Source organism: Giraffa tippelskirchi, chromosome 3, assembly GCF_054371585.1.
Source record: "Giraffa tippelskirchi isolate mGirTip1 chromosome 3, T2T-mGirTip1v1.2.pri, whole genome shotgun sequence".
NCBI lineage: Eukaryota > Metazoa > Chordata > Mammalia > Artiodactyla > Giraffidae > Giraffa > Giraffa tippelskirchi.
The window spans coordinates 29020032-29039412 of NC_137277.1; the positions used below are offsets into that span (position 1 = coordinate 29020032).

The 19381-nt window shown below is 42.6% G+C and overlaps 1 protein-coding gene and 1 long non-coding RNA gene across 32 annotated transcripts in view; one reads left to right on the top strand and one right to left on the bottom strand.

Annotated features, from left to right (window-relative positions):
- SPECC1 (sperm antigen with calponin homology and coiled-coil domains 1) overlaps positions 1-19381 on the top strand; it is a 200684-nt gene that overhangs the window by 108751 nt on the left and 72552 nt on the right. For 3 of the 31 annotated variants that reach the window (XM_081583732.1, XM_081583734.1, XM_081583745.1), the window contains exon 1: positions 14175-14313. The exons of the other annotated variants lie outside the window; for them this stretch is intronic. In XM_081583732.1, coding sequence (XP_081439858.1) covers positions 14229-14313 — 85 coding nt within the window. In that variant the 5' untranslated portion in view covers positions 14175-14228. Of the gene's footprint in view, positions 1-14174; positions 14314-19381 lie in introns of those variants that run through there. 31 annotated transcript variants of the gene reach the window in all.
- On the bottom strand, positions 7014-12582 carry LOC145543151 (uncharacterized). The gene is made up of 2 exons (XR_014080490.1): positions 11043-12582; positions 7014-9085 (listed from the first exon to the last, which is right to left on the bottom strand). It is a non-coding gene; the product is annotated as an uncharacterized LOC145543151 (long non-coding RNA).

Below are 19381 nucleotides of genomic sequence, written 5' to 3' on the forward strand. Positions count from 1 at the left end.
TCCTTCCAAGGTAACTCACCCCAGTGACTCCGGGCCAAAGAATGGTGTTTGCAGACATGAAGGATTTATGCCCCCTATTTGAGCAAATACTCACATGTCCAATGAGACATTGGCCATTGGATCAGTAGGAAAAGCAAGGAGGAAGGGGAAGAATTTAGGAAACAGTAGTGAGCGTGAATCTAGCAGCAGGAAACACAATGTACACAAGTAGAGTATACTAACGTGACTGAAAATGCATGACGTGTAAAGTAGGATTCTTGAAGGACTATTCTCTCAGGGAGAATCTAGGGAACAGCTCAGAACTAAAAACTCTAGCCTACCTCAGCAAAACCCAGGATTGTGGCTGGGGGCGTTGAAGACATTCAGATGTAAAACTACTGTGAAATGAATTTTGTCTTTGTTGGCATGTGATTGGAGGCATAGTTAGTTAATTTTGATGAAGGTGTGGTTAGGACTTTTAACAATGGCTGGTAATCACGAACACAATAGAAAAGCTAGTATTCCCCCAATAACAGGGATTGAGTATGATAATGAGAGGTGAGCAGGCCACAGAGGAATAGAGAGAAGCAGTACTGGAAACAATAAAACCACAGAAACAGCCTCAGTAAATATTCTTAAGCCAAATGCGTCTATTAAAGAGAGAGAGAGATAGCAATATTAGTGTCAGACATAGAGGAATGCAAGAACAAAAGGGTTGAACAGGACAAAGAGTGATATTATATGATAAAAACCCCAAATATGTGACCATCTTTAAGCAACAGAATACGTAGAACAAATACTAGGGATAAAAGAAGAATTTAATTAAAAAAAAAAAAACAAGCATGTTATGCCAGGAGATGTTAATTATGTGTCTTTTCTAACGTGAAGGGCCAGGGGGATGAGGTTGTTGATTTGGATGCCCACGGGAACAGCTGGGCAGCATGAATATGTAAGTTCCTGGTGTAAGACAGGAGAGATGACAGTATTGCAGAGGAACTGGAGAATGCATGCCTTGCCTAAAGGCATTGAGGGTAATACATTTTAAAGCACTTTGCCAGCCAAGCAAAACGTATCTGTACCTTGCAGGCTGCCAGTTTTCAAGCTCTGAAACAGACAAAGCAAGCATATAGGTTATAAATAACACACTCAGCAAGTGTATACATTCTCCTAGACCTGGGATTGTTTACAGAAGTTGATCATGTGCTTTCTCACAGAAAACAAACAGTAGAATATAAACATTGTGATTGTATTTGCAATAATCTGTCGTCTTAACCCAATGCAATTAGTGGTTAAAAAAAAAAAGATGATTATTTTGAAAACTGCCTTGGAATTCAGAGACGCTTTTAAAATATTCTCTGCACCAAAAGGAAGTCAAGCCAGAAATGACAAATCATCTAGAGATAAATGGAGGGAGGAGAGTATTGTAGCAAAAAGCAGGGATTAGAACTAATGCCATACTCAGAGGAAAATGTATAATCATAGATGCTTTTATTAGTATATAAAGAAGACTGAAACTGTGTGAGTGAAATATTCAACTTATAAATGGGAAAAAATAAAAGAGAAATAAGTTAAAAATGATAAAAGTTAATAATGAATGAAATAGCATAAAATGGTAAAGAAGATAAGGCCAAACACTAGTTCTTTGAAAAGGCAAATAATGGAAATATCCCTGATTAAACAAAAAAAGAGGAAAAATATTAAAAATGAGTAAAGGTCTACTGTTAAGGTATGAAAATGAAAAATTCAGTCTATGTTTGAAAAACTGAAGGAAAAGGATGAATTTCCCTCAAAATATAAATTCACAAAACCATTCCTAAAAAAAAATAGAAAACTTGAAGTATTATCACTAGTGTTTAACATTGTTTTGGTATTAATGCAATTAAGCAAAAACATCTTTTGGTTTAAATATTAAAAAGAGACAAATTAGACCTAAGAATAAGGGAATTTGTAAGTGATTGTATGTAAGATAAATATAAAAAGAATAATAGGTTTTTTTCTATACTAGCAGTAACTGATTAACCCTGGAAATTGAAAAAAATTATTCACAGGTACCATAAAATATCTAGGAATAATTTTATCTAGAATATTATAGGCCATAAGGTAAAAAGTATTCAGTCTCATTGTGGTTCATAAAACAAGACTTGATATAGAAACTATATTGTGTTCCAGGGCAGACAGATTTAATATTATAAAATTATTAATCTTCTCAAGCCTGGATATGAGACTAATTTCTCCCCAGAATTATTTCTTAGGAAAAAAGGAAGCTCCTTACACTCAAGCCTTACAAAACATCATTTTTAACTGGGCATATCCTTAATTACTTTGTTCTGAATAATAAGGTACTATTTGGGGAAGACAGACTAAAATAACCTCAATCTGATTTAATTCTAAATTTATAATTATAGAGGTGGTTTAGAAAAAAGGGAGACAGATTTAGTATTTATGCCATGAGATATGATCTCAGAATTACAAGTGTTATAGATTGTTGAGGCCTTGAAAGATTGTATGACAGTACAGTAGGTGGTTAGGTCGTAGAGATAAACATATACTCACAGGAATAATTGTTTTTTAAGAATTGACCTGAGGGTCTTCTCTGATGGTCTTCTGGCTAAGACTCTGAGCTCCCTTTACAGGAGGTCTGGGTTGAATCCCTGGTCGGGAAACTAGATCCCACATGCCACAACTAAAGATCCTGCATGCCACAACTAAGACCTGGCACAGCCAGGTAAGTATTATTTTAAAAGAATCAACCTGATAACATGCAAATATATATTAGTATATAAAATTTTCAGTGACAGCATGATACGGTCTCTAAATTCAAAAAGCACTGAATCTAAAACAGATTTGATGGTTCTCTTGCAAATTGGAATAGATGGTTTAAAAATGGCTCTAGTCGTGATGGAGACAGTGATATAGAACATGCTTATGACGAATCTGGACAACCGTTTTCTTGAAATGTGACTATGGGGTCAGTATTTCTGGATAAATATATTTTGTTTGGGGTTTTCTTTTCTTTGGCTGGGCAGTATAGCATGTGGGATCTTAGTTCCCCAACCGAGGATTGAACTGGTTGTCCTGCATTGGAAACACAGTCTCAACCACTGGACCACAAGGAAAGTCCCTGAATGAATATATTTTATATAATATGGTTTTAAATATGAACATAAAATAGAAGTTTAATGTATTCATATGTATTATATAATTCAGTTAGGCATTATATATAATTATAATACATTATAATACAGTATTATAGGGTTGGGCTTCCCTGGTGGCTCAGTGCTAAAGTAAATGCCTGCCAATGCAGGAGACATGGGTTCGATCCCTGGGTCAAGAAGATCCCCTGGAGAAGGAAATGGCAACCCACTTCAGTATTCTTGCCTGGGAAATCCCATGGACAGAGGAGCCTGGCGGGCTACATTCATAGGGTCTCAAGGAATTGGACATGACTGAGTGACTAAACAACAACATAATACAGTAACACATATAATAAATATGTAAAGGACATTTTATATAGACATATGGAATAAATACTACATATTAAATATTTATAATATATGAATTAAAGAAGGGATCTGCCTCCTTTGCATCAATAAAAGCTTACTCAAGTTGGTCAAGAAGCTTGTATTCTGTCTTTTTTTTTTTTTTGCTCTTTGGGACGTGGGTTTCTATCACCTTATATTCAGAGTCACTCTACAGTAGGATTAAATTTGGCTGCAAGCGACAAAAGACCAGCCCCCCAAATAATGGAGGTTGATACAGTCCTGAGTGTATTTCTCATGTAACAGTCTGGGTGGAGGGGGTTCAGGCTGCCATGGAACTTAGGGTTCTGGGCCTTGGCCCACTGTGTGAAACCCTAACCTCATGGTACCAGATGTGACACTAGCATTTCAGGCATAAGGATGGAGGAAAGGGGCATTAAGGAGAGCTTCCAGAAAATGCTTTGTCCATTGTCCAGAACCCAGTCACCCAGCCACACCCAGCTGGAAAGAGGTTGGAAAGCCCTACTTCTGAAGCCATGTGCCCAGTAGAAAGTCGAGTTATTGAGGAGGAGAAAGGGAAGGAATTCTGGGGCACAGCCAGCCTCTGCTTACAGATATGTTACAATCTGGGGGGATAGTGCAGGATGCCCTGTGTACCTGAGGTCAGCCTAGAAACGAACAAGGAAGAGCCAGAAGCCAAAGGAGGTAGTGGCCCAGATCAACCGGAAACAGCATGATCAGCAATTAAAGGACAAAAAGGAAAGAAAAGAAAAAACAAAGATACTGAACATCAATTGCACTGGAAAATGGAAATAAATGCAGCCGTTTTTCACCCATCCAGAAGAGTAATAGCTTCCTGTGCTGCTCAGGGACTAGAGAAACAGTTACTCCTGTGCATTGGCGGTGGCAGCATGAATGATGGCAGTTTTTTTGGAAAGCAGTCCGGCAGTAGCTGTTGAGATTGAAAAATATACGTTTCTTCTGACAAAGCAGCCCTATTCGGGGGATGGGGGTGGGGTTGTCCTCTGGAAGTAAAAGCAGCACTACTCAAGTATGCAGTGAATGTAGAAAAAATTTGTCAATTGCAATACTCTTTTTTTGTAGTGGCCCAAATCTAGAAACAGTGAATAAATTGCAGGACATCATTCTTAGGATGTATTATATTATTAAATAGAGCAGCGAGATGTCTTCCCACTGTCCTGGAAAGCTGTAAATGCTTGTATTCTAATGAGATGAAATAGAATTCCCAAAAGAGTGTTTGCAGCTTTATGTCATGTATGTGTATATTATGATCCCAAACAAGAGACTAAGCTCTTTTGTCTCCACATGAAAGAATGCATTCTTTCCGTGTCTCATATTTCATGTCGATGGCTCAGGAAAGTAGGGGGTTTTGGTTATTTCAGTTTTAGAAAGAGCACTGTTATCTCTGTATGCCCTTGCATGTGTTAATAGCAAGGAAGTGGGACCATCTTGTCCAGGAAAGTGCAAGCCACCCAGAGTTGTGTGCCTAGCAGAATGGACTTTACCAGCGTCTTCGTTGTGCCTTAGTGACTAGCGGACTGTCAGGAGGCTGGTTGTTGGCTTCACGTCTAGGGGGCACAGTGAGCAGTTTGGGGAACAGGCACACAGTTGGTGTGTTCCTCTTTATAAGATGCAGCTGTTTCGGCCACTAGATACAAGAGAGGTGATGCCATGTGACCTCTGTGGCTGGGCTACAAGAGGCCCTGGAGGTCCCCCGTTTTCAGAAATAGGGACGCTGGGAGCCCTGAGCCCACCATGTTGAGAGACCATATCCTATCGGCACTTCCACCAGGCCCAGCCGAGCTCCCCACCACTAGGCCATGGGATTGAGCCAGCCCAGCCTCAGCCACCACCCCTCCTGAGTTCCTGCCCCACAGAACCACAAACAAAGTATCATGGTTGTCTAAAGCAATGAGGTTATGGGAGACTTGTCCTGAAACAGTGGCACAAGCTAGAATCAAGATGCTGGGAGAAATACCAACAACCTCAGATACACAGATGCTATCACCCTAATGGCAGAAAGTGAAGAGGACCTAAAGAGCCTCTTGATGAGGAGAGTGAGAGAGGAGAGTGAAAAAGCTGGCTTAAAACTCAACATTAAAAAAACTAAGATCATGGCATTCGGTCCCATCAATTCATGGCAAATAGATGGGGAAAAAAAATGGAAAGAGTGACATTGTATTTTCTTGGACTCCAAAATCACTATGAACAGTGACTACAGCCGTGAAATTAAAAGACACTTGCTCCTTGGAAGGAAAGCTATGACAAACCTATTTTGTCTCTCTATTAAAAAGCAGAGACATCCCTTTGCTGACAAATGTCTGTATAGTCAAAGCTATGATTTTTCCAGTAGTCATTTATGGCTGTGAGAGTTGGACCATAAAGAATGCTGAGCACTGAAGAATTGATGCTTTTGAATTGTGGTGCTGGAGAAGACTCTTGCGAGTCACTTAGACTACAAGGAGATCAAACCGTCCATCCTAAAGGAAATCAACCTTGAATATTCATTGGAAGGACTGATGCTGAAGCTGAATCTCCAGTACTTTGGCCACCTGATGCGAAGAGCTGACTCATTGAAAAAGACTCTGATGCTGGCAAAGATTGAGGGCAGGAGGAGAAGTAGGGGCCAGAGAATGAGATGGTTGGATGGCATCACTGACTCAGAGGACATGAGTTTGAGCAAGCTCCAGGAGTTGGTGATGGACAGGGAAGCCTGGCCTTCTGCAGTCCATGGGGTTGCAAAGAGTCAGACACAACTTAGTGACTGAACAACAACAAAGTATTAAAGTTATGGGAAGACTAGTCCTGAAACAGTGGTAACTGCAGCATGAGGGTTTGGTAAATAGTAGCATAACTGTGACAGTGGTCATACTCTCAGGGCACATGAACCTTCATGGATCTGATCCCAGCTATGTGTTGGATGCAGGTAAGTGAAATCGCTCAGTTGTGTCTGACTCTTTGTGACCCCATGGACTGTAGCCCGCCAGGCTCCTCAGTCCATGGAATTCTCTAGGCAGGACTACTAGAGTAGATTGCCATTTCCTTCTCCAGGGAATCTTCCTGACTCTAGGATCGAACTTGGGTCTCCTGCATTGCAGGCAGATTCTTTACCATCTGAGCCACAGGGGAAGCCTGCATGTAGGTAAACCATCAGTAAACAAGAAAGGTTCACCTAGTTATAATCAGTACTCTTAAAATTCACTATCCCACTTGGTCTTTTTTCATTTAATGTTTTATTTTTAAGTATTACATATGCATGCATATGTGCTGAGTTGCTTCAGTCGTATCCATCTCTTTGTGACTCCATAGACTGTAGCCCGCCAGGCCCTTCTGTCCATGGGATTTCCCAGGCAAGAATACTAGAGTGGGTTGCCATCTCCTCCTCCAGGGGATCTTCCCAACCCAGGGATTGAACCCTGGTCTTCTGCATTGGTAGGTGTATTCTTTAGCACTGGACCACCTGGGAAGCCCACTGTTATGTATATGTATTATATATTACACATTGTATGCACTAAATGTATGGCAAACAGTATACATTTTGAAAAGTTTTATTGAAGTATAGTTGATTTACACTGTTTTGTTAATTTCTGCTATACTGCAAAGTGACTTAGTTATACATATGTATATTCTTTTTCATAGTCTTTTCCACTATGACTTATCCCAGGATATTAACTATATTAATAATAGTTTCCTGTGCTATACAGTAGGACTTTGTTGCTTATCCATCCTATATGTAATAGTTTGCCTCTGTCAAACTTCCCCTCTCCCCACTCCTCCCTCCCCCTTGACAACCACAAGTCTGTCCTCTATGTCTGTGGGTCTGTTTTGTAGGTATGTTGACTTGTATTGTCAACATTTTGGATTCCACATGTATGTGATACCATATAATATTTGTCTTCCTCTGTCTGAGTTACTTCACTCAGTATGACAATCTCTAGGTCCATCCATGTTGATGCATATGGCATTATTTCCTTCTTTTTATGGCTGAGTAATACTCCATCGTGTGTGTGTATATATCTCTCTCTCAGTCTTCTTTATCCATTCATCTGTTGATCCACAATTTCCATTCTTAATTGATGCCTACTATCCCCTGCTGGGGTCTGAAGCCTTTTTTGTTTCTTTGCTTTGAGCTGGAAAGAACTGTGCCATTTTCTGTATGTTGTACTCCAACACTGGTGTACTCTACCAGAAAACTTACCCAGCTCTGCTCAGACCATGATACGAATACTTTCTGAAACTTTGGTGTCTGTGCCCAGCATCTTCTTCCTTCTTCATTGAGGCATTCTCCTTGCCTGATTCACCATTTCTCCACTTCCAGCAGGTCAGCTGATCCCTTGGCCTCAGTGAGTCAAGGATGGTTCAGACCCTCAGATCGAGATGTGAGGAGACATTGTTGGGGCTTTTGGGAGAGAGAGTGCTCTTCACTGGATTTGGGATGTGCAGACACGAGGCCTGGAGCTGCCCGAGGCATCCTGCGGCCACGAGGCCGATGCACCTGTCCAGGAAGCAGATGTGAAGGCTGGAGAGAAATGGGCCCCAAGGACGTCTTCCCGCTGAGCCGGACCTGAAGTCCGGCCACACCTGGACTTCCAGTTCTGCAAGCATTTCCTCTCTTCTTATGACTGCAAGCTTGAGTTGAGTTTTCTGCTGTGAAAACTCCCAGTGACCACATCTGCAGCATTTTGAGATTTTTGAAACAGCAGAGGGACTTTGCTCTGTCAGAGGCAGAACTCAGTCTCCAGGCAGTTCATCCAGTGACTGGCCCCAGGACCTGGGAGGCTGGGCCGGAAGGGTTAGGAATGTCCTGCTTCAAGAATAGAAGGCCAGGGGGGATGAAAGTGGCCTCAGATGTTCGTACATCATGTGGGACAAGAAAGCCGTTTGTTCTTCATGGTTCCAGATTGTTTCAGAACTGGAACCCACGTGTGCTATGTGAACCAAGATTGCGTTCAGCCAGTTGGAAAGAAAGAAGGATTGTCCGGCTCTTTGAGCTGCTCATCAGTGCAAGCAGCTGATGCCGTGTTCAACGTAAGAGTTTAAAATAGCAACGGAAGCTGGATGCTGTCGATACTACTTTGCATGAAAGACCAGGCCACATGATTTCTGTGTTTCTTCCAGTTCTGAAATAACACTCTTTGGTGCCTCCTTAGGGCTTCCCACGTGGCTTGGCTCATAAAGAATCCGCCTCACAATGAAGGAGACGTAGGTTGGTTCCCTGGATCGGGAAGATCCCCTGGAGGAGGGCATGACAACCCACTCCAGTATTCTTGCCTGGGAATCCCATGAACAGAGGAGCCTGACAGGGTACAATCCATGGGGTCGCAAAGAGTCGGACATGACTGAGCAACAAGAATAGTTACCAGAAGACATACTTATTATGTGACCCTTGAGCAAAATGTGAGGCCTGCCAGACTCTCAGTTTTCCTTGTCCGAAAAGTGAAGATAGCAATACGTTGCCAGCTGACTTTTGTGATCCTCATATTATGTAGGAAATGGTTTGAGAACCAAAGTGCCCCACAATGTAAAGAACTGTTATAACTGCCTACGTGGTGAACTCCAGTTTAAAGAATGTGGATAGCTCCTTAAAGTTCTTTGTATGTTTTGACCTGTGGGTGGTTTAAAAAAAAAGAATAGAAAAATTGATGCTAATTCAAGTAAATAGGATTCAGCTTGCCCAGTTGACCTAATTCTCTTGTTGCTCCACTCGCAAACTCAGGTAAATTTCATCCCTTATAATGGTGGAACTTGGAAATTTCTCAGTGACCACTGTGAGATAGAGCCACCTGTCTCATTTCAGAGAAGTATTAGTGTTTAGTCACTCAATCATGTCAGACTCTTTGTGACCCCCCTCCAAGGATTGCAGCCCACCAGGCTCCTCTGTCCATGGGATTTCCCAGGCAAGAATACAGGAGTGGGTTGCCATTCCCCCCTCCAGGGGATCTTCCTGACCTAGGGATCGAACCTAGGTCTCCTGCATCGGCAGGCAGATTCTTTACTGTCTGAGCCACCAGGGAAACCCCATTTTAGAGAATTAGAGAGTTAAATAGTGATCCAGGATGGGTCATTCTGCTCTGCGTCAAGCCTCATAGAGTCCATTTTTTCCCGTCTCTGCTGCCCAGGGAGGGGCAAGTCTTTGCTTTCACAGAAGCTCCACCACCCCTGTCCTCCTCACTCAGTGTTTGCTGCCTGGAGACACTGAAGGTGCTGGGGGATTCCTGTGTGGAGGTGCCAGGCCCTCGGGTCAGGTGGGAAGGCTGACATTTGACCTGCACAGTGGAGCCGGAGGCCCACGTGGCCTGCAGAGCAAATCTTGGGCCACTTGGGTCTCAGCAGAAACCAGCTGTCTCTGCCCCTTTCAGCCGGCCTGCTGGAGCAGTCCATCCAGCAGTGGTTTGCATTCTGGCTCCTCCTGGAGACGACGAACTGAGCACCATGTGGGCCGCCTGCAAGAAGCGCTTCTCCAAACACTGCTGCTTTGTCTCCTGCCCCATCTTGCTTTGAACCCAACACAGAGCGGCCACTGTGTCCTCCCTCAGGCCAGAGCCCCCTCTTAATGTTAGGGGTCTTTTGTTCGGAAGCCCCCTGGTTCTGGAGCTCTGTGCGTGGTAGCCGAGGTCCAGAGTGGGTCTTTGGGAGGGAGAAGAACGCAGATTAACGGGTGTTTTTTAGACTCTTACCCAAGTTGCTGACCAAGTGGAACGTGAGCAAAATTAATTCTGTGTTCTGGAAAAAGAAAAATGAAGACGAGACAAAACATGTATCTGGTTGCAGAAATCATCTCTGAATGTGGGCCGTACTAGTTGCCTTTAGTGAAGGAAGCAAGATGAGCAAGTTGTTTGGCTCACTTATGTGTATTTTTTTCCTCTGTTTGGTTTACAGAGGGAGTTTCCGTGAACTTTAATATGAGGAATCTGTGAATCTCTAGGAAAAACTCTATTGAGACTGTGCAAAAGGCAGCCCATGGAAACACTTCCTACCACAGGCAAGGTGGAGCTGGAGATGCGATAAGAGACCCAGTTCCTTATGGCAGTACTTGAGTTGCCTCAGGCTTTCCTGTTTTATCTCATTTGTTCTAAGTCCAAAGGACCAGCACTGCCTGTAAAACCAGCTGCAGATTACCAGCTTCCACAGCGTCCATAAACACTCACATTTCTTTTCCTTAAATCTTATTAACAAAGTAGATGCACTGGTTAAGTAGTGAAATAGGGCAAGACCTTTACTATGAAAGGGCTTCCCTAGTGGCTCAGTGGTAAAGAATCTGCCTGCAATGCAAGAGACACAGGAGATGCGGGTTTGATCCCTGGGTCGGGAAGATCCCCTGGAGGAAAAAATGGCAACCCACTCCAGTATTCTTGCCTGAGAAATCCCATAGACAGAGGATCCTGGCGGCTACAGTCCATTGATATCACAAAGAATTGGACACGACTTAGCGACTGAACAACAACAACAGCAGGGAACTTTAGATCCTGCATGCTGCAACTAGATACAACTAGAGCCAAATAAATAAAAATCCTTCCTGTCTTGCCTATTCCCACCCCCTCTCTTTAAAATCCTGGCACTTACTGGTCTTTTCAGTGTCTCCATAGTTTTGTTTTTTCCAGAGTGTCATGTGTTAGTGGTTGGAATCACACAGAATGTAGCCTTTTCAAATTGGCCTCATTCACTTAATCATATGCATTTAAGGTTCTTCTGTGTCTTTTCGCAGCTTGACAGCTTATTTCTTTTTAGCGCTGATTAATGTTCCACTGGCTGATGTACCACAGTTTAGCCATTCACCCACTGAAGGACATCTTGGTTGCTTCCAAGTTTTGACATCTATGACTAAAGCTGCTATCAGTATCCACTTACAGGTTTTTGTGTGGATGTAAGTTTTCAACTCATTTGGGGAAACACCAAGAAGTGCAATTGCTGAATCCCCTTCATGGGTCACAGCCTTGTTGTGTTGAAGGGGCTTGTGTAACTCAATGAAACTATGAGCCATGCTGTGCAGGGCCACCCAAGATGGACCGGTCATAGTGAAGAGTTCTGACAAAACGTGGTCCTCTGAAGAAGGAAATGGCAACCCACTCCAGTATTCTTGCCTGGAGAACCCCATGGATGGTAAGAAAAGGCAATAAGATATGACGTCAGAAAATGAGCCCCCTAGGTCAACAGCAAGAACAACAACAACAAAGAAACCACCCATCTGTCTTCGCAAGTGGCTGTACGATTTTGTGTTCCCACCAGTAGAAGTATGACTTCCTGTTGCTCCACATCCACATCCAGCATTTGGTGTTGTCAGTGTTTCGGGCTTTAGCAACTCTAATAGGTGTGCAGTGGTATCTGCTTGTTTTAATTTGCAGTTCCCTGGTGATGTATGAGCATCTCTTCACCTGCTTATTTGCCATCTGTTTATCTTCCTTGGTGAGGTTTCTGTTAAGATATTTTGCCCATTAATTAGGTTGTTCATTTTCTTATTGTTGAGTTCTTTGTGTGTTTTGGCTAACAGTCCTTTATCAGATACGTCTTTTGCAGATTTTTTTCCTCCTAGTCTGTGGCTTGTCTAATCATTCTGTTGACATTGCTGTTTTTTAGTTTTTCACATGTAGACATTTTGTTGACGCTTGTTATAATAGGTTAGAATTTAACTCATAACCTTTTGCCTCCTCCCAGTGTCATATCACTGTTTTTAATTCCTTTCTTGGTTACCTCTTTTATTTTAATAATGTAGTTCATCTTTTTTTCTTATTTTGCCAACTATATTTAGTCTCTTTGACTCTCCATTTATGAGATGAGGTTGGAAATTGTTGTCACAACCCTTTCTGCCAGCTTTCTTCACCTGGTCTTCTGCCTCTCAATTTCTTCTATTGGTACTTTAATTTTTGCTTTTTTTTTTGCTAACAAGGATGATAGCATTCAAATGTTCTATAAAACAGTCTTTCCTACTTTGGTATAGGTAAATTTAAGTAGTACTAATGTTATTATGACTACAAAGATAGGCTTCTGAGAAAGATTAAGGATAAAAGGCGAAGAGATGGCAGAGGATGAGATGGTTGGATAGCGTCACTGATTCAATGGACATGAACTTGGGCAAACTCTAGGAGATAGTGAGGGACAGGGAGGCCTGGCATGCTGCAGTCTATGGGATCACAAAGAGTTGGACGTGACTTAGACCTGAACAACAGCAAGATAGGCTTCCCTGCAGAGTGCAGTCATGTCCTATGATTTTGTTACCTTTATGTTTCTGTTTTTTCACTATTTTTATTATATCCTCATTTTTTTTTTCTCACTCTCCTTCCAATGAGGTGTTCTATTAAAGAAACCTCCCTTCTTAGACACTTTATCCTTTCAACCCAGCGCGGACTTGTTCTCCAGAGTTGCTCCATGGACACCATCCGAGACTTCCCTTGACTGCTTTCCTCTGATAAGGCCAAGCTTCCCGGATGACTCATCCTCTTCTGTTTGGTTTGCTTCATTGTTTTCCTGGAGCACATCCTCGAATAACTTCCTCAGAAAAGGTGTTGGCAGTTTTAATTTCTGAGTCTGTGCATGTTTTGACATGTGTGTTCTACCTCTCCAGTTGATTTGTAGTTAGGTTGGGTGTAGAAATCTAGGTTAAAAATCATTTCCCCACAGAACTCTGTAGGCATTTGCTTTGTTGCCTTCTAGAATTCAGTATTGCTAATACTGGGTTGGCCAAAAAGTTCATTCAGATTTTTCTGTAACATCTTATGGAAAACCTGAACAAACTCTTTGGCCAACCCCAATACATGATGATAGCCAGGCTCATTCTCAGTTTACACCCCTTCCCCAAACTTTTACACATTCTTGGTGTTCTGAAACTTAAAAAATATTTATCTGTCTCCTTGTGGACCTTTTTTGTTTGTTTGTTTTGCCTGACATAAATTCTATAGACACCTTCTTCAAATTTGAGGAATTGTCTTACATCAGCTCTTTGATTATTTCCTCTGCTCTGTTTCCACTCATCTGTAGTTCTGGAACTTCTATTAATTGATTATTTGATTGCCTTGTTTGGCCCTCTATGTTTATCTTTTCAATTTTCATCTTGTTGTACACATTGAGAGAATTCCTTGATTTTGCATTATATTCCTTCTATTGAATCTTTTAATTTGACAAACATATTTAAACTTTCTGAGAGCCAGAGCTTTTTCGATTACTTTTTCATAGCATCTAGGCCTTGTTTTAGTGGATGTGTGTAACCTTGAATTTCAATGGTGAGACCTGCCCTGAGCACTCTATGGCCATTAGCCTTCTTTGTCATCAGCCCCTCCATGTACTCCAGGTCCTTTACACACTGTTCACACTTTCCTAGCTTTTCTTTCTCCCTTTTATCTAGTTTGAGATATTTTTGTGATAATTCAATTATGCTTATCAAGTGAGTACTTTGATGTTCAGATGTTGTCAGAGGAGAGATCCATATAAGAGAGTTGATGTGAGAGTCATCAGAATACAGATGGTATTTAAGCTCATGGGATTGAGTAGAAGCACCAGGAAAATACTTGTAATAAGAGAAGGGGAATGGCCCAGGACCTGGATCTGAAGAATTCCAGCATGCAGAGAGTCGGGGGTGGGGGGAGCCACATGGGGTGGCTGTTAAGGTCAGAGAGAACTAGGTCAGTATGACATCAGAGACCCATGTCAAAAAGACAGTATTGTTCCAGCCCTGCTGAGAGGATTGGAAACACCCACTGCATTGGATGTTGCAGTGGAACCCACTGATAAGCTCAGCAGACAGTGTTTGATTGAGTAATGGGAGTGGGCAGAGGAGGGGATGAGGGGAAAGAAATGCAGACAACTTGGAAGTGCACTGTGGGGCCGGATTCTCCTGGGACAGGTAGGGACAGATCAGAGACTAGCTGAAGGAAGGTGTGGACTCAGATACTCTTTTTTAATTCTTTAAAAAACTGTTTTCTTTTATTAGAGTCTAGTTGATTTACAATGTTAGTTTCAGGTGTAAGCAAAGTGATTCAGTTATACGTATAAATATATCTATTCTTTTTCAGATTCTTTTCCATTATAGGTTATTATTAATACAAGATAGTGACTACAGTTCCTTGTGCTATACAGTAGGTCCTTGCTATAGTGGTATGTTTCTGTTAAGCTCCTAACTTATCCTTCTGCCCCCCTCCCCTGCTTCCCCCTGGTAACCATAAGTTTGTTTTCTATGTCTGTGAGTCTATTTCTGTTCTGTAAATAAGTTCATTTGTAATTTTTTTAGATTCCACATGTAAGTGATATTACATGATATTTGTCTTTTTCTGTCTGACTGACTTCACTCAGTATGACAGCCTCTAGGTCCATCCATGTTGCTTGTTGTTGCTCAGTTGCTAAGTCATGTCTGACTCTTTGTGACCCCATGGACTGCAGCACACCAGGCTTCCCTGTCCTTCACTGTCTCCCAGAGTTTGCTCTGATTCATGTCCATTGAGTCAGTGATGCTATCCAACCATCTTATCCTCTGCCACCCTCTGTTCCTTTTGCCTTCAGTTTTTCCCATGTTGCTACAAATGGCATTATTTTGTTCTTTTTTATGGTGAGTAATATTCCATTGTGTATATACACAAGGGGCTTCCCTGATAGCTCAGTTGGTAAAGAATCCACCTGGAATGCGGGAGACCTGGATTCGATCCCTGGGTTAGGAAGATCCCCTGGAGAAGGGAACGGCTACCCACTCCAGTGTTCTGGCCTGGAGAATTCCATGGACTGTATAGTCCATGGGCTCGCAAAGGGTTGGACACGCTGAGTGACTTGCACTGGCACTTTCACATACGCTACTCTTCGTCCTGTCCTCTGTTGGTGGACATGTCGGCTGTTTCCATGTCTTGGCTGCTGTGAACACTGGGGTGCGTGTGTCTTTTAATTGAAGAGAACTGAGTGTGTTTAAATGCCGGTGAGAAGGATCCAGTGGGAAGGGAATGACATTTCCACAAGTCACAGGTGTATTGGGGACCCTGGGGACACTGGCAAGAGCTCAGTGAAGGTTGTGGGGAGCAGAAAGACCCAAATGATGAGTAGGGTTGGCTGTGGTTAGCAATTATGTGTGACCTTGAACCACAGGAAGAAGTTTGACGGGAAATACGTACGGAGTCTGGAATAGAAAATGAGAGTTACTTAAGGGATATGGATCCAGGACATCTCACAGGTTGGGGAGGCTGGAACCAGGAAGACTTGTGAGAATGTTTCAGACATTTCAATGGAACGTTCCAAGGACCTGGACTAGAGTCAGACTGAAAGGAAAGGAAAAACATGGAGACCCTCTCAAAGCTAGTTAATACGTCTGCGTGACTGCCTGGCTGGTTACAAAAAGAAAGGAGGAAGGAGGCTTTAAATATGTTCTTCTCTAATGGGGGAAACTGAAAGATGTCTGGTGCCACTGTCAGAATATTTTGTGACTACAGAGAGCAAAGATTCTTAAAAGTGAGCCACCAGCCAAGAGCGGAAACGGATGAGGAGTCCGGGGAGATTAGATTTGACAGTAAAGAAATGACTGGAATTTTCCAAGAAAAAGGTTACGAAAGGACTTCCCTGGTGGCTAAGACTCGGTGCTTCCAGTGCAGGGTGCCTGGGGTCCATCCTTGGTCAGGGAACTAAGATCCTACATGCCTCAACTAAGACCCGGTGCAGCCAAGTAAATAAAAATAAATATTTTTTAAAAGTGTATTATCTTATTTTTTGAAAAAGGTTATAAAGAGTTGTAATACAGAATAACCTGGTAGTTGTAGATTTTTAGAGATAGAATGAGCAAGACTGCTTGTGTTAGGAGACCAGGCAGAGGGCGTGTGATCTTGTGAATTGTGTGTCTCTGCAGAGCAGGACTCAAATCCTTGGTGAATAAATGAAAGGTTAATAGTTTACTTCAGAATGCCACCCTTTTTCCCCACCCCACACACGTCACACAGAGCAGCCCCGGGAGCAGATTCTTGGGTAAGATGAGGAAATCAGAAAGAGACTTGAAAATGTTTTATCTTCAGCTCATGAGAACCACTGCTTAAAACCTTATCAATAATTTAAATGACTGCACTGTTATTTATTTTAAACATGCTTTTTGTTCTATGGAAAGATTTTTTCCCACCCCATTTTCTCTCTGTGTATTGTTATGATAGGATTTTTCCCTCTTGTTTTTTTTTTTTTTAAGTTTTATTGGAGTATAGTTGCTTTCTGCTGTACAGCAAACTGAATCAGCCATTCGTATACATATATCCTATCTTTTTTAGATTTCCTTTGCACTTAGGTCACCAGAGTAGTTCCCTGTGTTCCCTCTTTCATACTTTATGGCATAAATATAACATAAAAAAGGAACAGGAGACCAGCTCAGCACTCCCTGTACTCCGCATCCTCTCCCCTCCTGTGCGTGTGTCTGTGACACACGCTTTGATGCACCTGTGATCAGCCAGCCACAAGATAATACAGTTTCTCCTCTGGTGTTGTGAAATGTGACATGTCAAACATGGTTTAAAAATATTATCGTATTAGGCAGAGCTTGCTTTTATTTTAACTTCTTGTAGCCGGACAGCCATCCTCGGCACAAATAAGCAGTGATCAGAAGAGACGTAAGGGTGCCCGCCATGCTGGGCCCCGCCCATCAGCCTAGGCTCCAGCCTCCCCAGCTGTCTCCCTGCTCAGCTCTCCTGTGCTGGGGAACCTGCCCAGGCTGGATGGCTCTGAGCTGACGCCTCTGAACTTAGTTCTTGAAGGAGACTGGGAGGATGAACCCTTCTGGTTTATGACGTGGTAAGTTGGGGAACTGCCCCCTACCCTGCCAGTGGCCGTGATGGGGTATCTTGATGCAGATGGGGAGCAGTACAGCTTTATAGTTTGGTCCAGTGATGAATTTTAGCAGCGCTCTCAATTTATGCTCAGCTAATGATAGTTTCTGAAAAGATGTGTCCAGAGATGGGAAGATCCTTTTAAAGAAGATAAGGAGGCAATTACACCGATCTTCAAGTGATGATGAAGCAGCAAGAACCAAAAAAACAGATGTTGTGAAAGTATAGCTGGTTTGTGCGTTTTGTAATCCACAACTGGATGTAATTCATAAATGGACTTGGGTTTGATGTAAACAAATTCCTAGTGGTTTAGATAAGGCATAAGTAACACCCAAACTGAGATTGTCAGCAAGAGGAAGGAGTGAAGCTGTCGCTGGCACGATGGCAGAGGTGGTCTGCTGCTGTCCACATCATTCTTCCCAATCAACAAACAGCTGAAAGTAGCCTTACTTTAGTGGCATTGTCGGGAATGCAGATGCCCATGACAGTCAGTCCTGGATATTCAATGTTGCATGTCCTCACTATCATTAGGTTGAAACTTTAGTTATCCTCCAGTTTTCATTCCGGTCCTTGCCAAGGTTACTTCACTCCAGAAGACTGGTGTGACGAAAAGGTTTATTGCTTAGTGATTTCAGTCTTCACTTTACAAGGATATTTAAACACATCTTTTCTTCACTGAGCATTTATTGTGGTTTACCGAAGGCACTGGGACACACCATGCATCACACATGTATTACCATGCTCTTAGCTTTCCAGTAACTTAATTTGGAAAGGTTAACTTAAAAACCTGAGTCTTATTCTCTGTGACTATGACAGCTTAGCCTTCATCAGGTCAATGTTTTAGAAGCATCCAGCCATCAGACACTCAGCAGTGTCCACCGCCTGCCTCCACATCACCCCCTCGGATTCCAAGGCACTGGGAGACACAGTTACTCATGACTTAGTGGCTGTCTTGACAGTGGGTTCAGAGCTGTTTCACCACAGTGGTTCCTGCTTCTGCCTCGGCCGGCTGGGGCCTCTGCCAGGCTGTGGACGTGTCCCTGCCCCTCACCCTCCCTACACAGCAGAGGCCTCCGGTCTGTGGTCCATTGTTGTGTAAGTTGCTACATTCAGGCTTGATTCATCAAACATCTTTGAGTTTGTAAGACGTCCAGATTTTTCATTTTATACTTTAACCTCTGAGGTTTCATTTCTGGAGCATTTAGGAGATTGATGTCTGAGTTTTCACCCCTAGATTTTTTTTTTTTTTTTGACATTTTCCATAGTAAACAGTATAAGTGAAAATTAAAAATGTAGTATAGGTGAAGGTTAAAAAATAACTGTGGTAGTATAGATGAAAATAAATTCCTTACCTTACATTTTCTATTGTAAGTTCTAAATTCTGTATCATTTCCACATTATGTAAATCTGTTTGGCATTGAAAACCGTACTACAGATGAATGTGCCGGGCCCGCATCGTGTTGGTTCTTGTTTCTTTGTGAATACAAGTGAGCATAGTATTCCCACTTACGTTAAAAGCAATAGGTCATTGAAGCAGATCAGCCTGTGCCTAGTACAATATTATTTGGGTCTTCTGATTTCTTCATGGAATTTGTTCAGTCAGAATGCAAATGATACATTTTTTGAGTGTTTATTTAAGAATTCACAGTGATCCTGTATTTTGCTTAGTTGCTAGAACTGTCAATTCAGTTGTGTTATGTTTCAAGTTACAGAAAACCTAGTTTAAGGTGACGTATGAAAGGTGACTGTTGGCTTGTGTGGTTGGAGGGCTAGCCTCAGGGTGACTGACCCACAGCTCCATGGCGCCACTAAGAGCTTGGTTCCTTCTTTCTTCTCTGCATCCTCACCTTCCTCCTGCGATGATGGTTGCCAGCCTTCCCCAGACTCACCCATGACCAGTATGTTTAGATGCTCACCCAGGAACCTCTCCTGGTGTCTCATTGACCTTGACTGTGGGGCTGGTGTGTGCTTTGAGCCAGCAACCATTGCTGGGGACGGGGAGATGCTGAGTAGCTCAGCATGGCATCAGCTCTGCTGAAGCACAGGGCTAGGGGCAGGGGTGCAGAAGCCCCAGTTGGAGCTGGGTAGGTACCCTAGGGAGGATGCGATGGAGGAAGAGTGGCAGCCATGCTGCCC